This window comes from Drosophila nasuta, chromosome 2L, assembly GCF_023558535.2.
Source record: "Drosophila nasuta strain 15112-1781.00 chromosome 2L, ASM2355853v1, whole genome shotgun sequence".
In the NCBI taxonomy this organism is placed as follows: Eukaryota; Metazoa; Arthropoda; class Insecta; order Diptera; family Drosophilidae; genus Drosophila; species Drosophila nasuta.
In genome coordinates this window covers 1,083,522-1,102,355 of record NC_083455.1, presented here as the reverse complement: position 1 = coordinate 1,102,355, position 18,834 = coordinate 1,083,522, and the positions used below count along the sequence as shown (strand labels likewise).

Here is an 18,834-nt window from a genome sequence, read left to right as displayed (position 1 = left end):
GCAGAGCTGTGTTGGTTCACAAATCGACAGCAGCTGGTCTGTCAAGCGAAAAAATATGTATTAACAGTTATCAGTAATATCTGAATTAGAATAATGTTGCCAGAATACAAATTAAAAAATAATATATATTTTTGTTACTAGCAAAATCAATATTTTCGAAAATTTACTAAATTGTCCAGTCAAATGGCGTTGCCAGACCGTTTTGCCATTAATCGATTTGTTTATATTTACATATGCGCATCCAACCTTTATCCAAGCGTTTTTAATGTCGCGTTGCATTGAATACAGCGCCTTAATACTTGATGTAATAAGAAATATGAAACCCGTTTTAACCTGGCGGCAATTTAATTGAATGTCGCTTCATCGCACGAAAAAGGAATACAAACATATACATACGCTGCTGGCAGCTTTAGTTGTTGAGTCATCATCATCGTCAAATAAAAAAAAAAACAAGCAGAAGAGTTACAGCACCTTTGGAGGTAGCGACAAAGATAGCTAGCCCGCAGACATATTTTGCGTGTGTCTACTGCCACTGCATCAGCTACAGCTACAGGTGAGTTTTAACTACTAAAAGAAGCGTTAGGCTGCGTCTAAGAGCGAAACGCAAAAAGCCAACTCTAACAAATAGATAAACCACCATCTCCCCTTAATGAAATAGATACCTCTTGCCACAGACCAGCGTTACGCGTCGTTAACTAAGGTGTGTCTAAATGGCCTAACTTTTATAAATGTTATACTTACAGGTAAACGGTTTTCCTGTGGCTGTGTAACGAGTTGTCGAGTGACTTCAAATGGAAGAATACAAATTCCTATTTAAAATTGTACTCGTTGGTAACGCGGGCGTTGGCAAGACATGCCTGGTTCGACGCTTCACGCAGGGCCTTTTTCCACCTGGACAAGGCGCCACGATTGGCGTGGACTTTATGATCAAAACCGTGGAAGTGGAGGGCGAAAAGATTAAGCTGCAAATCTGGGATACAGCCGGGCAAGAACGCTTTCGCTCCATCACACAAAGTTACTACAGATCAGCGCACGCGCTTATACTGGTCTATGATATTAGCTGTCAGCCCACCTTCGACTGTTTACCGGACTGGCTGCGCGAAATTCAGGAGTATGCCAACTCAAAAGTGCTAAAGATTTTAGTGGGCAACAAGACAGATCGCGACGATCGAGAGATACCCACTCAGATAGGCGAGGAGTTTGCAAAGCAACATGATATGTACTTCCTTGAAACGTCTGCGAAAGAGGCGGAGAACGTTGAGCGTCTCTTCTATGAGATTGCCGCTGAACTAATTGGACAAGCGCGGAGCAAGAATGGCAGTAGTGCCGCAGCGGCAGTTGCTGCCCATCGTCAATCGGATGGCAACAGTTCCATTGGCCTGGGCAGCTTCAGTGTCAAAGCAGCGCAAAGCAACTGCTGCGGGGGCTCAAATAGCTCATCAAATAACAGCAGCAGTGGCGATAACAACACTAGTCAAGCCGGCTGAAACGAAAACGCAGTTTCTGTTTCAGCACTCATACGAAACTGGTAGCTTCAAATGAGATACTTCATGACTATGGATGCTAAATATTTGTGTTAAAAACTCCTTTGGATGTAGTAGTCTTAGTACGCCCATGATTTTCTTAGTATTGGTAAAACAAACGGATCTGCATTGTGAACATCACAATTTATGCTTTAGTTTTAAACGTATTTAAACCAGACTGCACATTTTGTATATTACTTTAAGGTATTACTATTGTATATTGTATACATTTTGTTCACTTTTTTATTTTTAATTACAAATATGTATTTATTATTTTAATATCTCTACAGCAAAAATTGTTTATTGTATATTTTGACTTGGCGTACTAGTTAATAGAAGTGATGGCGATTTTATGACATTCCAAAAATTAAATGTAGTTCAATATGTGAAAACAAATGCAGCAAACATAATAATAAAATTAATAATAATATTAACAGCTCTTTGTAATTAAATAGACCCAAATAAACCTATGAACCCGAGTGTAAAAAGGAATTACTATATTTTTGATAAATTGAAGGGAGAAAGGCAAAAAATGGTTAAGGGACCCAAATAGCATTGCAAATTGAAACTCGTTTTAGATTAGGTAATTTTTGTGAGTTATATTTATTATTGTTGGTGTTTTCAGTAATTTCTTTTTTTGTAAATTGGTACATTTGTTTGCAGACTTTTCTCTATGAGAAAATCTCGTGCTTAGCAATAAACTCTCTCATTTTATATAAACTACAGTATATATGTGTAAATATTCGACTTTTCTGTTGACAATACATATGCCAAGTAGACTGTATTTATATATATTTATATAAATAATATGTATATAACATATCCTTGTATAACGTCATAGTAGCAAAAGGCATAAATATACTGAGCTATTAATAAAAAAATAATTATTATTTATACATGCGTGTGTTTAGATTTCTAATAATATGAATATTTTGTAGCTGCAATGTTCGAATTATTTTGTTTTTCTTTTTTTTTTTGGGTATAAATAAAGTCTGTTAGCAGCAAGCCACATGCGGAACACATACACAATGAATTATATACATTTATGCATAAATAGAATACATATTTTAAAAGTAAATGCTATAAAAATAATATAATAATTTCATTTAATACAAGATTTATGAATAATTAAACCATTTTAAAAAGTTAACAACAAATTGGGTCGGCCCTTTACAAATTTGAATTTTTCCTGACAGCCTGGCACTTTCGTTTTGCATGTATATATATATATGTTTATGGTATATGTATCTGTATAGTAGTGAATTTTACCAGAGCTGGCGCGAGATTCGTGAATAACTATGATGATGATCACGACCATGAGGATGGCCCTTTATGTATGTAATTACTACTGCAGCATTAGGGCATTAAGATTGCGCTGTAGAATCGTATCCTTCACCGAATTGAACACCACATTGATGTTGCGCGTGTCTATGGCAGTGGTAAAGTGATGATAGATCCGGCTGGTGCTAGTGCTGCGACGCACGCTCATAAACATTTGCAGCATAAAGTTCTGTACGTCTAAGAGTGAATGCGGATTACCATTGAACTGTGGATAGTACCAGCGTATATCAGTCTCTGGATTGCGCACTTTCTGCTCGAGCAAATCGGTTTTGTTCAAAAACAATATTATTGAAATGCCTTTGAATGTGTTATTATTCACAATGGTATCGAAAATGTTTTTAGACTCCTCCAGACGATTGGTTTTTCTTTAAAAAACAAAAATAGTCTTAGATAATTGTGGTTATCGGGGCATATTCTGTTATAAAATGCTTACCTATCTTCTGCCAGTACTTGATCAAATTCTGAGCTGGAAACTAAAAATATAATCGACGTAACTGAGGTATCAAAGCATCGAGTCCACTTTTGGCGCTGTGTACGCTGTCCGCCCACATCGACAAATACAAATGGAATGTTCTGCAAATAGAAAATAAGAGAATACATACTACGATATGAGCATATGACTATGTATTTAGAATTGCAGACACATACTTGAACTTTGACACAAAACTCGTAGACACCTTTAGTGGCTTTGCGGCAGTGCAGAATATCTTTGTGAGTGGGCACATAATCGGGTTTTGCCAGTCGCTCGATTTCGTCTAAAAAGTAACTGACCGAATCGCTCTGGAATTTATAAAAATTTCAACGTACTATATATATGAGGATTAATGTTATACTTATAACTTTTAACTAAAAAAAAGTAAAATATTTTACCGTAAAAGCTATCTGCTCTCTAACCCTAATAATAAATTAAATAGATATAAACACAAATTGACTAAAAAATACATAGTGAGTGGAAGCGATATCAACGCGTTTCATTAGCCAAACCTTTGTTCACAATTCGGGCTTAAATGCGGGCCCAAGCGACAATTTTAATCATTTACATTTGTAATAATCAATTGCTTACAATTTGAAATTCTCGTCGTCGCTCGTAGGCTCGTCGAATGCCACGATCCTGCCAAAGTCGCTTGATAAGCGGCGCATATTCAACAAATCGATCTGCCTCTATTGCATTGCACTCCATTAATTTGGCGTCATTAGCGTCCTGCTCACGTCCATTGCTGCCCCAAGAGATGTCCAACTTTTCCCGTGCATCGAGGAGGACCTGCATACCTGCTAACAAAACCACAAATATTGATTTGGTGTCGTTAGCGTCTCCATTTTATAGATTTTAATATTGATTTAGTGCACTTGCCTCTTACAACATTTTGGTATATCACATGTTGGTATTCGCGCAGTAGCTCCGGCTCAAAATTCACACCATGTATGATGCGCATCTGCTTGAGGAAGGTTGATTTGCCAGACTCGCCAGCGCCCAGGAGCAACAATTTAACCTAAAAGCAAGATACAAGTCGAGACCAAGTTGTGATCAAAAGCATCTGGCTTTATGAGAATCCGATTGAGATACTAACAACAGTATCATCTAATTTCAAGTACGTGCGAAATTGAAACCTTGACCGATAAAAGTACGCAACGCAAAACAACTACGGCAGCACGAAAACGTTGTTAATTGAATGCCTCTAGTGTGAATAAGACTTTTTTGTTGTAATGATTGACTAAATGATGCAACAATAAAACCCAAAGTCAGAGCCAAGCCCAGCGAACTACGAGCAACAACAACATTAACATCAAAAAGTGAAAATTTGTCTGACGTTTTATTTGTTTGCCTGGGAGGCCCATGCGGGCCACACAGTCAACCGGATGAATGCGATGTGTATGCGAGTGTCTATGTATTTGTATTTGCATTTCAGTCAGTGCTTGCATGTGTATGTGCGTGAGTGTGTGCTGCTCCAAGCAAATTAATACTAATTTTTTAATTAAACGGGGAATGTTTACAGCGATATGCTTTGAGTTCAATTGGTTTTGACAGAATGACTTACCTGCCGTCGAAACGTATGCTTCTCCTTTTCTAAAAACCGATCGATTTCTTTGGATTTGTAGCGTTGTTCCAGTTCTTCAGGTGTGCTGCGCAATCGAACCAAATAGGTGAGAAAGTTACCGCAGCATCGCATGCAGGCGAATCGCGACGTCTGCAGTCGACTCCCCTGTCGCCGTAGTCTATCTGCTCCATCTGACAGCAAGCCACCAGCAACAGGACTATCGGACGATCCTCTGCCTGACATTCCAGCTCTCGTCCCCGTCTGCTGCTGATGCTCTTCCATTAAATGCGTCAGCGTCCCAGAGCGTGTGTCGTTATTGCCGTTGTTGTTACTACTACTACTGCTTAAGCCTCCACTGTGTGATAACGTGGTCAATGTAATTCTGGACATGGTTGTGATTGATACAGCTAGACTGCGACGGCAACCGCGACCGCGACGAAGAAGGCGACAACAGCCAACGCCTGACGTCCGCACTTTCTACACACACAAACACACACACGTTCACTTAGAGTTAAACACAGACACGCATACAGACGCGCGCGCTCAGTACGCTTAGTTGTTGATGTTGTTGGCTTTGCTGTTGTTATTGTTGATTGGCTGCCCGCTTGTGTGATCTTATTGTTCTTGTCTCACACGCTAAAATTAGCCTGGTCGCGGGGTTTATTGTTTTGGTCGTTGTTTGAATGTTGAATCTGTAGCCAAATCACATCTTGACCACATAAACAGGGCCGCGCTCTCCCTTACAATCTTTTTCTCCGCGTACATTGCACAATCACACAAACCACACAAATTCCTTTTATCTGCAGTACGGCATTCAGGAGTGCAGATTCCAAATGGTGATAAAATTATTAACGCATTTATTACACACAGCCTTATTTTTCACGTATTGGCAATTTTGTAAATAAATTCGCATTTCACTCCCAAAGGCAGGGTTGATGTCAGCGTGACCAAATCTTTAATTATAAAATATACCGTTTCGTGTGAAAAAATATACCAAGATCAGATTTTCATAAGCGACAACTTGGTAACACTTTTCCTCGATATTGAAGAACTTTCAAAACTTGTGGCTATTTAGTTAATTGTTGACATCTACAAAACTATTTGACCGTATTAATTTTTGTAATTTTAGCATAATATTCGGAATTTCAAAAGTTATTTCTAACAATTAATACTGAATGTTTGAAGAATATCGATATTTGTTGGTTTATGCCAGGAGTAGATAGCAACCCTATCGATTAATCTCAGCTGTTTTTACTCATCAAACCGTATACACCAACCAACACACGGACACAACAGGTAGTGCAGTTGATAATTTTGCTTCGTCGTCGTGAATGGTCAGTGTTTGACAACTAATAGAAGCCGCCGAAAATTAATATAGAAATGATTATTAATACAAATAAAGTGGGTTTGCTGCGTGCCACTCGTCTACCTTGGAGCATGCAGTACATTAAAAAGTACACAGGTATAGTTAAAGTCCACAGTAAAGCTTTAATCTTAGAGGTCATAGAGTTGATATCAATTGTGAAGGTTTATTTGATGTGGAAACAACTTTGTAGTGATTGGCCAGCAGATAATAGAGCGCGTACCCCTGACGTAAATTAAATTCAATTTAGTCGCTTCTGTTCATTCTGAAGTATTATGTACATACTACATACATACATATGTGTGGTGTGGTCATAGTATATAGTCAATACTTTTTAAACTGCGCAATATATTTCCATTAAGCATATGTATGTATTTCTTTTCAGCTATTCAACCATTTCACACAAGCGTCAATGTGCTTAACTACGCAGTGACTGCCCCCGCTCCCGCACTTCCTTTACCAAATAATGTGGATGCTGCGGAGACGACACGCTTCTCCCCCCAGCGCTCAAGGGACATCTCGGACAATATCATGGTCATATCGCACTCGCCCATCTCAATGATTGACATCACTACAGATAACACAATGATGAATAGTACATGGCGCGGCGCTTCAACAGTGCAGGACTTGCATGTGCAATCGTATGATTGCTTTGGTGCTGTCAGCCTGAATGCGGTTATGCAAAGCAATGTGCCATCTCCCTTCGGTGGCATGCACAAGTTCTCGCATTTGAACATGCCGGGTGGCCAGTGGTCGCAGGAGTATAAGTTCACGTCACAGAATATGCACAGCTCGCATTATCGAGCATTGCGCGAAAGCACACGAGCTGATTGGGTGGCCTACGACCAGAATGCCACAGTCGGGGTGTACGGCGGCCAAGGTGAGAAACGGCAGCGCAACAGCTAGCTGATGTTGCAGATCAGTCTGCCACTAGTTGCATGCTCGACTAACACGCATCTTCTATGCATCCCATATATCATCAGCCTGCTCACATACTGCAGGTTCACGTCGATTCTACAGCACACAGGCAAGTAGTCCGCCACCAAAGGTTCCACCAACAACAGCGACAACAGCCATAGAAACACAGACACCTCAACAGCAGAGTGGCGAGGCATTAAGCAAAAAGGATCAATTGAAAAGAGCTTTTAAAGATTATGGTGCTACGATTGTGGCATTTCATGTAGGTATCTCGCTGATATCATTAGGTGGCTTCTACATGCTCATCTCCAGGTAGGACAATTAATAGATCATTTGATCATCTGCAAATCAAACCTAACCGATACAACACTTTGCATTTTGATTAAGTATTTTAATTGATTGCTTGTTTTGCAGCGGAGTGAACATGATGCCCATGTTGGAATTCCTTGGCATTGAGTCCAGTGCAATAATAGAGAAAGTGGCTGTCGGCAGCACCTTTGTTACGGCCTATGCCATCCACAAAGTATTTGCTCCACTTCGCATAAGCATCACACTTGGCTCAACACCGTTCATTGTGCGCTTTTTGCGCGCCAGGGGATTTATGAAACCAAAAAAATAACGAATTTATTTCGAAATATCAATATGTATTTACAACAAAATATATTAATACCACGCCTAAGTGCAAAAATATAACGTTGCTATGATATTACTGTTATTTTTCTAAAATACATACGAATAAATAACCGTACATTTTTGAAATGCGAATCAAACTATAACCTCGCCTTCGTTTATAGTAAACGAATATATATGTAGACCATATATTTGATTCGATTACTGAAAGAAATTGCGGACATGGAAATAGTGTATTTTTGGCATTTTTACATATATTTTGGGCACAAATTATATATATTTGGATGCACATAAATTAATAAAAAATTATATTTCTACAAAAAAGAAAACCAGTTTTATGCATTTATCTACATGTAAACACCGTTTATAAAATATACCTTGTAACACCGAAAATACCAAATTACAGAAATCGTGATAAATTTTCACTTAATTGCATTTTATGTTGGTATATTGTCACGTCTTTGCAAGCAGATCGTTTCTCTTTTAAATATAGACCTTTTCTCTTTGTAATGAAATCAACGCTAAGAAAAATGTAAACGTCGATGTACATTACCCTAAAAAATATAAATAAATCTAAAAGCTTTCAGAATTGTCAATGTACGACCGATTAATATCTCGACGCTATCTTGCAATTTTGAAATTTTTGCTGATTGACACACAACCCTAGAAATGTATATCAAACAGCTTTTGTACGTAAGTGTCGGCCATGTTGGCTTAACACTCGCCATTTGCAGCAAATTAATAAATAAAGTAAAAATTCGTTAAAGATAGCCAGCAACAATGCAAATAAAGATTGTGTGAAATATGGAATAACTCATCACATAAAGGTTACTACCACTTACAACTGCACGAAGAGCTACTTGCATTTATACATTTGCAATGCTGTAAATCCATACATTAAACCAATTTGCGGACGTTGCGCCATAAACATAAAATCTTTTTGGTATTGTCGAATAGCTCCGATTGTGTTAAAGTTCATGACTGTGTGACTATAATAAATATTTGATCAAATATTGCGGAATAAAAGTACACAAATAATGTTGAATGTATGCACGCATGCATATGAAAGTACTTCAAAAATTTATGTGTATGTGTGCGTGTACCTAAGAATCATGCCTATGATTCCCATACAGATACAAAAGAAAAACAAAGTTGTACAAACTCAAGTTGCAATATTTTCACTGTGTATTTGTATTGTCTATGACAATTGTAGAGATGGGGATGTACTTTATACTTGCCATTCAGGAAATTAGAATTTATATTTACTAACCTAAGATAAACTATTATTTTCGTCCATAGATTAAAAAAATATTTGCAGTGGAATTCTACGATTACATGCATTGAAGCAGCATAATTATCTATCTTTATAATGGGGGACCGTGACATCCCTAGCGTACCAGTCACAACATTAGCTGGCCTAACCAGTACTTCAGATTGTAAGTGATTACGTCTTATATTAAATGATATCAAATTGTCTAAATATTTATAATTTTAGTGCTCAGCGAATTACCAGTCTCAGATTCTCTTCAGAGCGCAGCATCATTTAATAAATCGTTGCTATTTCACTCACTGGTGGCTAATGAATCCAATAATTTGTTGTCTGTTCGCGATGAGAACCTGGTGAGACAATTGGTGAATGCCATTGAGCAAACGAACTCGGATAATATGTAAGTGAAATACAAAATTTATATAAATTTGTATAATATTTCTTACCTTCCCCTATAGAGAACTAAAACCGCAATACAGCATCCAACAACACGGCGCCAACATTAGTACATATCCTGAACTACTGCAGGGTATTTACAACTATCGCCCAACTGTATTTAACACACCGCGTAGAACTGGTAAATATTGTTTGTGAAATACATTTGGTCTTATAAAAATTTGAATATTATTTCGTATTGCAGTAATCAATGATAATACGACACATCAACACCTGAATATTCATTCTGAGCATTCACAAATTCAAGAGAGTACTTCACAAAGTCAGTCAATTGGACTCGTTAATGATATATGTCAGACAGCTTACAATTTAAATACTGATCGCATTCAGCACCAGGTGCCAAAGGATTATGCTGATCAATCAATCAGGTTGGTACTCAACGGTGTTATTTAGATGAGGTTAGAGTAACCCCATAAATTAAATGTTGAATACTTTGTAAAAGTTTAAAATAATTGTATGAAGATATGCTAAGGCACGATACCGGGTCAAATTTTAGATATAGCTTATACCATACATATATTTATATAATTGTACGCAAATCTTAATTTTTTTTCTTTTTAGCAAAAATGTTCCGGGACTGCTACAAAGTCGCGACTCGAGATTAAATAGGAATGTAAACGAATCCATTGAAATTCAAATGCAGGGGCATCCAGTACAGGAATTGAACGTCATCCAGCCAAGTTTAGTGGGACAGGAAGAACATCACTCAGAGTCAGTGATTCAAGCCGTGAATCAACATGGACGCCAAGCCCAAGCATATTATCCGAATCCATTGAATGAGCAGGTTGCTCAGCAGCCAGACTTACAACCCCTGCAACAACAGCCGGCACAGCTTTTACAAATGAGAGATATAATGCAGCATGCCCCATTACAATCTCAAGCTCCGACAACAACTACGTCGACAATACAAGGAAATTTCCAAAATGTATTAAATTTACAAAGGCAACAGAATGCAGATTTAGCAACAATGCAGCATCAGGAGCTTGAAAAGCCAAATCAACATTACGCTAAACCCCAATCTCCAGCTCCAATTCAATCCCTCTTCGTACCCACTTCTTCACAGGGCAACAAAGTATTTGGACACGAATTCAATCAATGTGCGCAACCAATATCGACAGCTACTTCGGCGTCCACATCTTCAAGCGGCAAATCCCAGGTTCGGGTATGTATAAATCGTCTTAACGTTGAAGATGCACGTCTTATGCAACAGAGTATTAAAAAGTTTGTACAAAAGTCACCAGAATTGGCTAGAAATATGGGGTTGCTACAGGAAACAGCTAGCAAGCACAATGACAGGCAAAAGTTTATGAATAAAGAATTCAATACCGTTGGATTACCTGAGGTTGTTCCTACAACTGAAATAACCAACGTTGGCAGTGCACAATCTTCTGCTTCAGTAGATATGTTTACTGTTATTAAAGCTGATGAGAAACGAAGTAGCACGAAAAGGAAAGTGGCAATTTCGCTTGGTGACATTCCTCCGGAGCAAATATGTGAGTTTATATATTATTTTGGTCTATGGTTGTGTGCTGTGTGCAAGCCATCAACTTAGTCTTATTATTAATTATACATTTTAGTTTCAAAGCCCAAACTACGTCGCGTGGAGCGTACAATGTCGTTAACAACACCAAAAGGTACAAAAGAAGAAGTAACGCGATCGCAAACATACCAACAGTTTATGAGAAACATGGAGCAAATCATTGAAATGCTTGATGATACCGAATCCCCAAATTTCGATTCAGGTAAAGAAACCGACCATATCAGCTCATCATTCGACAAAAATTAAATTCTTGTATTTTCAGAGGACGTCGATGAAAATATTGAATGCATTTCACCAAAACTTCTTAATACAATGAGTGATGATGTTGCCAAGTTGAAAGCAAAACAAGCACTGGACTCAATTCCCAAAAATAAACTAACTTTGCTAATTAACTACGCCATGCGAAATGTTTATTTGGCCAGAAATTATTCTGCTGGACCGGTATGTATAAGTCACTCTAAAATTATATTAATTATTATTAATAACTAATTTCTGTTTTTATAGGAAGATGAAGATGAAATTGTTGATGATGAAATCATTGAAAAAATATTAAACGCAATGGATGCTTGCTTACTTATATGCAACATTTACTCAACAGTTAGCGACCTAAAGTTTTTGCAGGAGGATAATATTTCACATATTATTAAATTTGCTCAATTTCAATTACGTGAAACAATATTTCCATTACATGATCCTGTATATACAGTAAAAAATGTGAAAAAAACGAGCCAACGCAAAAAGACAAAGTCCCATCAGAATCATCATCGCAGTCTGCAACTTTTTTACTCAAAAGTTGTTGAGCTGCTAAAAGTTTTTGTGGCGCTATTTGATAAGTGCATTTTTGTCGATACTATAGTATTACCCCTGTCAACACTCGCAATAGAGCCATTTTTTGTTGATAATATTGAAACTCTGCAATTTGTTTGCTTGGAACTAGTTACAACTGTAAGTAAAATATTTCAATATTTCTTTTTTTTTTTGCGAAACAAATCTAAAACTCTGTTTTGATCACTCTAGATATTTCGAAAGGAAAAATATGATAAAATACGAAACAGTATCTTAGGTGATATATTGTCTTCGATTGATCGTTTGCCCTCATCAAAAAAGAATCTGCGACCATATAAACTCACAAATAACGGCGGTAATATACAAATGGTTACTGCACTTGTGCTCCAGTTAATTCAATGTGCTACAATTCTCACGGACTCGCTTGCTGATATTAGTCGCGGCAGTGTCAAAACGCAAACTCTTCAAGATTTTGATGACGATCTACCAAGTGGCGCCTCCCAAATAATAAAGCCAAATCAGGATATACTTGTGTTGAAAAAGTACGACGTTGCCGTCAGTATTGGTGGCAATTTTTTAACGACGTTTTTAAACAAATGCAAGTCCCGAAACAACGAAACTGACTTTCGTCCTCTATTTGAAAACTTTATTCATGACCTTTTGGCCACCGTAAATAAGCCTGAGTGGCCAGCCTCCGAATTGTTACTTTCATTGTTAGGAACCATGTTAGTTCGCTATGTATCGGATAAATCAATTGAACAAAGTATTCGATTGGTCTCCTTGGATTACTTAGGAATTGTAGCTGCGCGCTTACGTAAAGACACAGTAGAGTCGCGATGTAAAGTAAATATTATTGATTCAATGATTAAATCAATAAAAGCAGAACAAGAAAAAGAGGGTGATTTAACCATAACTGATGTAAGTATTTATTAGACGAAATATTTTTTTCATTGTTAATAGAAATTAATTTTACGTATTAGTCAAAAATCGAGCTTCACCCTGAAGAACAGCGAACGGAATTTCTTCAAAAAATACTCCTTGATTTTCTCGCCGTAAATGCACAAGAGGAGAATTTGATTTGGGACTATGCTCGTCATTTTTATTTGGCGCAATGGTATCGGGATGTCATTTATCAACGTCGTCGAATAAAGGAGGGCGAAAAAGGGTTTGCTTCAAACAAACCCAAATCTCGGTCAAAACAAAGATCAGGTAAAGTTTTTCGATTTCAGTAAATTTTAATATATATAAATATTTAATATGATTAAATCTTGTATTCCAATTTACCATTTTTATAATTAAAGGAGACTATTCCGGCTCTTCGGATTCTGGGTCCTGCGATGAAAATGATCCTGAAGACTCCAATAAAAATGGTAGTCGTTCTATCGATGCAGTTGATTATGAACTCAATTTAGAAATTTTTAACGTTTTGGAAGAACGAAAACAATACTTAATCAGCAAAATTAAACCATATTCGGTATCAGGCGAACATAACCATACATCACTTCAACATATAAAGACTTATATAGATTACAACAATGCACAATTAATAGCACAATATTTGGCTACCAAGCGGCCATTTAGCCAATCTTTTGATGGATGTCTTAAAAAAATTATTTTAGTCGTTAAGTAAGTAATTTTCAATTTCTATATTCATGCATTTCTATATTTATTTTGGTACTAATTATATTACGCATTATTGTTTGTTAACAGTGAACCATCAATTGCTGTGAGAACGCGGGCAATGAAATGTCTGGCAAATATAGTCGAGGTAGATCCGTTGGTTCTAAAAAGAAAAGACATGCAGATGGGTGTTAATCAAAAGTTTCTGGACACTGCTATTTCAGTACGGGAAGCTGCTGTTGATTTGGTTGGTAAATTTGTTCTTAGCAATCAAGAACTAATAGACCAATACTATGATATGCTATCGACTCGAATATTGGTAAGACCACTTTTGTATTATTTTAATGCTAACAAAAAAAATGTTAAATTTATCGGTTATTGCAGGACACTGGTGTTTCAGTGCGCAAACGTGTCATTAAAATTTTGCGCGATATCTGTATTGAATATCCAGACTTCGAAAAAATTCCCGAAATCTGTGTAAAAATGATTCGCCGAGTGAATGATGAAGAGGGCATCCAAAAGCTCGTCACAGAAGTCTTTATGAAAATGTGGTTTACGCCTTGCATAAAAAATGACAAAGTATGGTAAAATTAATTTACTAAAGTGGACAACATTTGAATTGTTTTTTTATTTTATTTATTTAGCATGGCATACAGCGAAAAATAAATCAAATTATTGATGTTGTAAACACAGCTCACGATACGGGTACAACATGGTTGGAAGGTCTTTTGATGAGCGTAGGTTTAATAATATATTTTTGATTTCATATTTACGTGCCTGTTTTTAATTTTGTACCAATTCATTTTTAGATTTTCAAACCAAAGGAAAATATGCTTAAGCTGGATGGAAGTGCCCAAGAGCCGGTGAAAAAGAATACAGAACCTCCAGCAGAAATTGTTTTAGCGTGTCAGCAATTAGCGGATGGACTTGTTGATCGTCTAATTGAATTGGAGGATACTGACAATGCACGTATGCTCGGCTGTATAACGACACTTCACCTTCTGGCTAAAGTTCGACCTCAACTCTTAATTCGCCACGCTATGACTATCGAACCATATTTGAATATCAAATGTCATTCAGCTTCTGCTGCCAAATTTATATGTGCAGTCGCCGATATTCTTGAAAAGGTTGTACCCCTTGTTAACAACGCAAGTGAATCGTTTTTGGCATCGCTAGAAGAACATTTGATGCTTTTGGTTGTTTCCCGTAATCAAGCTGAAGTGACAAGTTGTGTGTCCTGCTTGGGAGCACTTGTTAACAAGATAACAAAGAACTATAAACTAATTCGCGACTGTTTCCAGAAGTTCGTATTTATTAAGTGTACAATCTCCTGCAATCACAGCTTATTTATCTTTTTTTGGTTTTCTACAGATTCTATCGAGTTCTCGATCTTTCAAGAAATCAAGTGGTGCATAATGGTTCTAATATAGATCATATTTATACACCAAGTTTTCGGAGAAGCCTCTTTACGATTGGTATTCTGATGCGTTATTTTGATTTTAAATCCCCTAATACTTTAGGTAATATTATTTATTGAATGATATGTTGTACTTCAATAACTAAATTTGGATTATGTTTTTCTATCAGGTGAATCAAATTCAGGACTTCCTGCTTCTATATGCGACAACGTATTCGAGTGCTTAATGTTCTTTTGTGCATGTTCTAATCATGAAATTCGCAAACAGGCGCTGATATCCCTTGGTTCATTTTGTGTTATGAATGATGATTATCTGACACGATCGGAGCTTAAGCAATTTTACTGTGATTTACTAAGATCATCCTCAAATGATGGTGGCGTTAAAATTATATGTATGCGCAATATTTGGATTTATTTAACTGAATCTGAAATGTTCATGCATAATAAAGAAAAAGAGTGTAAGTATATATAATAAAATAAAATATATAATATTAATATCCTATAAAATAATTTAGGGGAAAAGCAATCAAAACATGAAGACCTGAAGGAAATGAATGATGTTTCGTCCGGTATGGCTAGTCGCATTATTCAACTGTATTTGGAAGAAATTCTCGATTGTTTCCTTAATCGCGATGACACGGTACGTCTGTGGGCCGTTAAAGTTGTACAAATTGTGCTGAGACAAGGCTTGGTTCATCCAGTCAGAATGGTACCTTATTTAATATGTTTAAGTACCGATTCTAAAGTTGAGGTACGTACAAAATTGTATAACCACTCAAATAGCATATAAAACTTTGTATCTCTATTTGTTTTTAGTCGGCCCATCGAGCTGATGCTTTGCTGAAAGATATTGACAAAACATATTCGGGCTTTGTAAATATGAAAGTTCAATTTGGACTACAGCTTTGTTTCAAACTGCAAGAAATTTTGCAAGTGAATAACAAGGCCAAAAATGAAATAATTAGGGGTTATGCGTAAGTTATTGAATATCATTATCAATATTTTTAATTTAAATCTTAACTCACAGCAAACGTGGACCAGACCAAGTAACAACAGCTTTAAACGATTTTTTATATACACTGCTGCGAACGACGAAGCCACAAAGGCGCGCTTTGGTTCAAACAGTAACCAAACAATTCGATGATCAAAAAACGTCTTTGCAACAAATGTTATATATTGCCGATAATCTCGCCTACTTTCCATATGCAGTACAGGATGAGCCTTTATATCTAATACACCAAATCGACTTGCTCATATCTATGGCTGGTACACATCTGTTAACTACTTTTAAAGAACATCTTAGGCCTAGTGATAATAGAGGCGATGTTCTTGAAGATGATGATGATGAAGAGGATCCACAGGTTCTTTACAATCGACTGCCTGAAGATATGACCGAAATCAAAAAATGCATAACGTCTGCTCAAGCGTGTATGCTACTTTTGGTTCTTAAGGAACATTTAAAAGAAATGTATGGATTGACTGATGGCAAAATATCGCGATATTCGCCGTCAGAACAAAAAATTTATGAAAAAGCAGTTACGCGTCGGAGCATTACAGATTTCGATCCAAGAACAACAATCGATGTGATTAAAAAGCAACAGTCTCAAAACTATACTAATAACGAATCTGAAAACTTCTCGAGACCACTCACCAATGATGAGAAACTAGATCTTGTTGTTAAATACTTGGACGTAAGTTCCATCACATGTTATAAAATTTAATATTCATGCCCTTAACTCATTTCAATTGTATTTATAGTTCAAACAGCTTATGCTTAAACTGGATCCAGAAGATGCAGATTCTGATGCAGATGAATCTCGCGACAAATCTAAATTGAATAATTCTGGACTTGTTGATGATACAATAGCTCAGAATAATAAGGCAGCTGGATACATTTTAAACGAAAAACCCAGCTCTCTTGGAACACTGAACGTTAACAATAGTAACATTCAATCAGCATCGACGATATTAGTTGTGAGTTAATCGATATAATGAGTATTGCAAGAATTTGGTTGATATTTTTCTACATAGGAAACGCATGGTTCCGTCGCCCCCACACCGCCTCGATCAGCAAAATCTACATTTTCTCCTGCAAAGTTAATTTCACGTAAGCAGAGTCAACAGCGAAGTAAAAAGAAACGACGCAAAATTGTGTCATCTGATGAAGATGATGATTACAGTGGTGAAGACTATGCGTGAGAAAAGGTGTTTTAGTTTTATTGGTTCAACCATGAAGTAACGCAGAAAATATATTAAATATAATTAGATACCTAGGCTTAAACTGTAATAATCTAAAGTAGTGCTACACGTATGTATGTATTATTTATTTTCTAAAACATTAGTGTTAAATAGCAATAAACATTAACTTTTACCGTACATGTCTAAAATAAGCAAAACAGTTAATAATTTTTTGTAGCATATACATTCATCCTTAGTTGTTGTTTGAAGAAAACAATATAATAAACTACAAAACTTGTATATTTTTTATATCGTAATAGTTTATGTATTATTTAGCAGTTATATATATATAGAGAAAAATGAAATGTAGCTAGATTGAGATAAGTCCATGCTAGAGGCGAGTACAATAATGTGGTACATTGAAATTAATATATGTACTTACTCGTGCAAAATAACCCGAAAAAGTATCAACTTAGATCAAAATCAACTTTTATGTAAAAAATTGTAAGCTATCAAAGTCAATAAGGACTGCATTTGTTTATTTAAAAATTAAAAATTTATTCAACTGATAGTTTTCAGAATTTGTACTTTACTGGCATTTGACCATATAACTTATTTTCTAAAATTCAATTTGAAAAAGCAAAAACTTTTATTCTTTATTCTAAGTCTACTTTATTCAATGGGTATACAACATTAAAGAAAGGAATTCCTTTTACTCATATTTAATAAAACACGTGAGCATGCATTACGCCAATCCGCGCCACTAAAAGTATGTATGTAAATGGCGTAGCTTTAATGGATCCTTTTGGATAAAATTCAGCCATATCGAATAATGTACATTATTGTATTTCATAGATTCAAAACAAAAAATCTAATATTATTTTGCGTCACATATACTTGTAAATAAATATATATTTAATTAGTTTAAATAATGCAGATAAAAATATTTATTACTATATGTAGTTAAATTAATGTTGAAATAAAACTAATTTAAGTTCTCGAAAAAATTCAAAAAGTTTATTATTTCGGGAATTCGGATACTAAAAAAAGGTAGACGTGAATTTTTTGGAATAAAGCAATCAAACATGATTCATTATTTAAATTTTATTTTTAGAGCGCCCTGTTTGGATTGTGGGATTTATTTGGTTGCCAGATAGGTTTTTTATCGATATCTTTTCGATAACCATCGAAAAAATGTTAACATATCATGTATTCTTTTCAGTATTAAAACTGCAGTGTTTTAATAATTTGCCATTTTTAACTTTATTAAATTAACAAATATTCTGTTAGCATTTATGGCAGCTTATGAGGTTAGATATAGGAATTTGCCACTTTTTAGTATTCACATCTTATCCGTATTTTCACCAAACGCATCTTTTTGAGTGAAGCAATTCTATGATAAAAGCGCTTGCATCATTCAAAAAGCTGGTTAAATGTGCAAAAGTATACAAACTTAGGCGGTAGGAAGTATATCAAAGGTAAAAGCAACAATCATCCGAAAATGAGTAATTTAATCTACACAGGGTATTAGCGTTTGCGTTTTAAATTCAAGGTCTTAAATAATTCAAAATCAGTTTAAACTATTTGTTTCTAATATTAAAATTAGGCTTTGGTTGTAAAATAAAATAATTCATGCAGAAAGAATGAGCTTTTACGTATCCCTAGTTTCAATTAGTTTGACTATGTAAAGACTTTTTCAAAATCTTTCCCTGAATTGTAATTAATTGATGTCGCAATTAAGGATGTGAAATGTTTAGTT

At 35.9% G+C, this 18,834-nt stretch overlaps 4 protein-coding genes across 10 annotated transcripts; 3 read left to right on the top strand and 1 right to left on the bottom strand.

Moving 5' to 3' along the window:
• The first annotated feature begins 38 nt into the window (after positions 1 to 38).
• On the top strand, positions 39 to 1,954 carry LOC132783698 (ras-related protein Rab-30). Of its 2 annotated transcripts, XR_009632182.1 has the most exons (3): positions 39 to 553; positions 744 to 1,727; positions 1,814 to 1,954. XR_009632182.1 is itself a non-coding variant. In XM_060789041.1 (2 exons), the coding sequence occupies exon 2, from the start codon at positions 792 to 794 to the stop codon at positions 1,485 to 1,487; it is 696 nt and encodes a 231-aa protein (XP_060645024.1). In that variant the 5' UTR covers positions 39 to 553; positions 744 to 791; the 3' UTR covers positions 1,488 to 1,954. The 2 variants fall into 2 exon arrangements, 1 of the variants encoding a protein (XP_060645024.1); XM_060789041.1 differs by having other exon boundaries at positions 744 to 1,954.
• A 658-nt stretch (positions 1,955 to 2,612) lies between these two features.
• On the bottom strand, positions 2,613 to 5,935 carry LOC132783696 (guanine nucleotide-binding protein subunit alpha homolog). Of its 3 annotated transcripts, none has more exons than XM_060789034.1 (6): positions 4,901 to 5,878; positions 4,216 to 4,354; positions 3,928 to 4,133; positions 3,513 to 3,644; positions 3,298 to 3,437; positions 2,613 to 3,229 (listed from the first exon to the last, which is right to left on the bottom strand). In XM_060789034.1, the coding sequence occupies exons 1-6, from the start codon at positions 5,288 to 5,290 to the stop codon at positions 2,869 to 2,871; spliced, it is 1,368 nt and encodes a 455-aa protein (XP_060645017.1). In that variant the 5' UTR covers positions 5,291 to 5,878; the 3' UTR covers positions 2,613 to 2,868. The 3 variants fall into 3 exon arrangements, with proteins under 3 accessions (XP_060645017.1, XP_060645019.1, XP_060645018.1); XM_060789036.1 differs by lacking the exon at positions 4,901 to 5,878 and adding an exon at positions 4,433 to 4,571; XM_060789035.1 differs by having other exon boundaries at positions 3,048 to 3,249; positions 4,901 to 5,935.
• A 267-nt stretch (positions 5,936 to 6,202) lies between these two features.
• Positions 6,203 to 7,887, top strand: LOC132783697 (uncharacterized). 3 transcript variants are annotated; one of them, XM_060789038.1, is made up of 4 exons: positions 6,203 to 6,362; positions 6,649 to 7,143; positions 7,265 to 7,493; positions 7,596 to 7,887. In XM_060789038.1, exons 1-4 carry the CDS (start codon positions 6,281 to 6,283, stop codon positions 7,798 to 7,800), a joined length of 1,011 nt encoding a protein of 336 aa, XP_060645021.1. In that variant the 5' UTR covers positions 6,203 to 6,280; the 3' UTR covers positions 7,801 to 7,887. The 3 variants fall into 3 exon arrangements, with proteins under 3 accessions (XP_060645021.1, XP_060645020.1, XP_060645023.1); XM_060789037.1 differs by having other exon boundaries at positions 7,247 to 7,493; XM_060789040.1 differs by lacking the exon at positions 7,265 to 7,493 and having other exon boundaries at positions 7,596 to 7,736.
• A 633-nt stretch (positions 7,888 to 8,520) lies between these two features.
• On the top strand, positions 8,521 to 17,273 carry LOC132787781 (nipped-B protein). Of its 2 annotated transcripts, XM_060795086.1 has the most exons (24): positions 8,522 to 8,638; positions 9,111 to 9,247; positions 9,307 to 9,478; positions 9,537 to 9,655; positions 9,719 to 9,902; positions 10,096 to 10,696; positions 10,769 to 11,027; positions 11,112 to 11,276; positions 11,337 to 11,515; positions 11,579 to 12,019; positions 12,092 to 12,778; positions 12,841 to 13,069; positions 13,162 to 13,486; positions 13,571 to 13,799; positions 13,865 to 14,059; positions 14,125 to 14,217; positions 14,290 to 14,783; positions 14,852 to 15,000; positions 15,068 to 15,355; positions 15,413 to 15,648; positions 15,714 to 15,871; positions 15,925 to 16,588; positions 16,656 to 16,871; positions 16,929 to 17,273. In XM_060795086.1, exons 2-24 carry the CDS (start codon positions 9,181 to 9,183, stop codon positions 17,094 to 17,096), a joined length of 6,318 nt encoding a protein of 2,105 aa, XP_060651069.1. In that variant the 5' UTR covers positions 8,522 to 8,638; positions 9,111 to 9,180; the 3' UTR covers positions 17,097 to 17,273. The 2 variants fall into 2 exon arrangements, with proteins under 2 accessions (XP_060651065.1, XP_060651069.1); XM_060795082.1 differs by having other exon boundaries at positions 8,521 to 8,638; positions 10,096 to 11,027.
• Positions 17,274 to 18,834: the final 1,561 nt, after the last annotated feature.

What these genes read in the sequence shown, in the direction of transcription:
- LOC132783698 (XM_060789041.1), top strand. Translation starts at nt 792, where the DNA reads ATGGAAGAATACAAATTCCTATTTAAAATTGTACTCGTTGGTAACGCG.
- LOC132783696 (XM_060789034.1), bottom strand. Translation starts at nt 5,290, where the DNA reads ATGTCCAGAATTACATTGACCACGTTATCACACAGTGGAGGCTTAAGC. An exon ending in GACGACGAGAATTTCAAATT is followed by an intron (nt 3,645 to 3,927) that starts GTAAGCAATTGA and finishes TATAAATTCCAG; the next exon opens with AGCGATTCGGTCAGTTACTT. An exon ending in CAAGTACTGGCAGAAGATAG is followed by an intron (nt 3,230 to 3,297) that starts GTAAGCATTTTA and finishes TGTTTTTTAAAG; the next exon opens with AAAAACCAATCGTCTGGAGG.
- LOC132783697 (XM_060789037.1), top strand. Translation starts at nt 6,281, where the DNA reads ATGATTATTAATACAAATAAAGTGGGTTTGCTGCGTGCCACTCGTCTA. An exon ending in GTACATTAAAAAGTACACAG is followed by an intron (nt 6,363 to 6,648) that starts GTATAGTTAAAG and finishes ATTTCTTTTCAG; the next exon opens with CTATTCAACCATTTCACACA. An exon ending in TTCTACATGCTCATCTCCAG is followed by an intron (nt 7,494 to 7,595) that starts GTAGGACAATTA and finishes CTTGTTTTGCAG; the next exon opens with CGGAGTGAACATGATGCCCA.
- LOC132787781 (XM_060795082.1), top strand. Translation starts at nt 9,181, where the DNA reads ATGGGGGACCGTGACATCCCTAGCGTACCAGTCACAACATTAGCTGGC. An exon ending in GAAATTATTCTGCTGGACCG is followed by an intron (nt 11,516 to 11,578) that starts GTATGTATAAGT and finishes CTGTTTTTATAG; the next exon opens with GAAGATGAAGATGAAATTGT. An exon ending in TTGTTGTTAAATACTTGGAC is followed by an intron (nt 16,589 to 16,655) that starts GTAAGTTCCATC and finishes TTGTATTTATAG; the next exon opens with TTCAAACAGCTTATGCTTAA.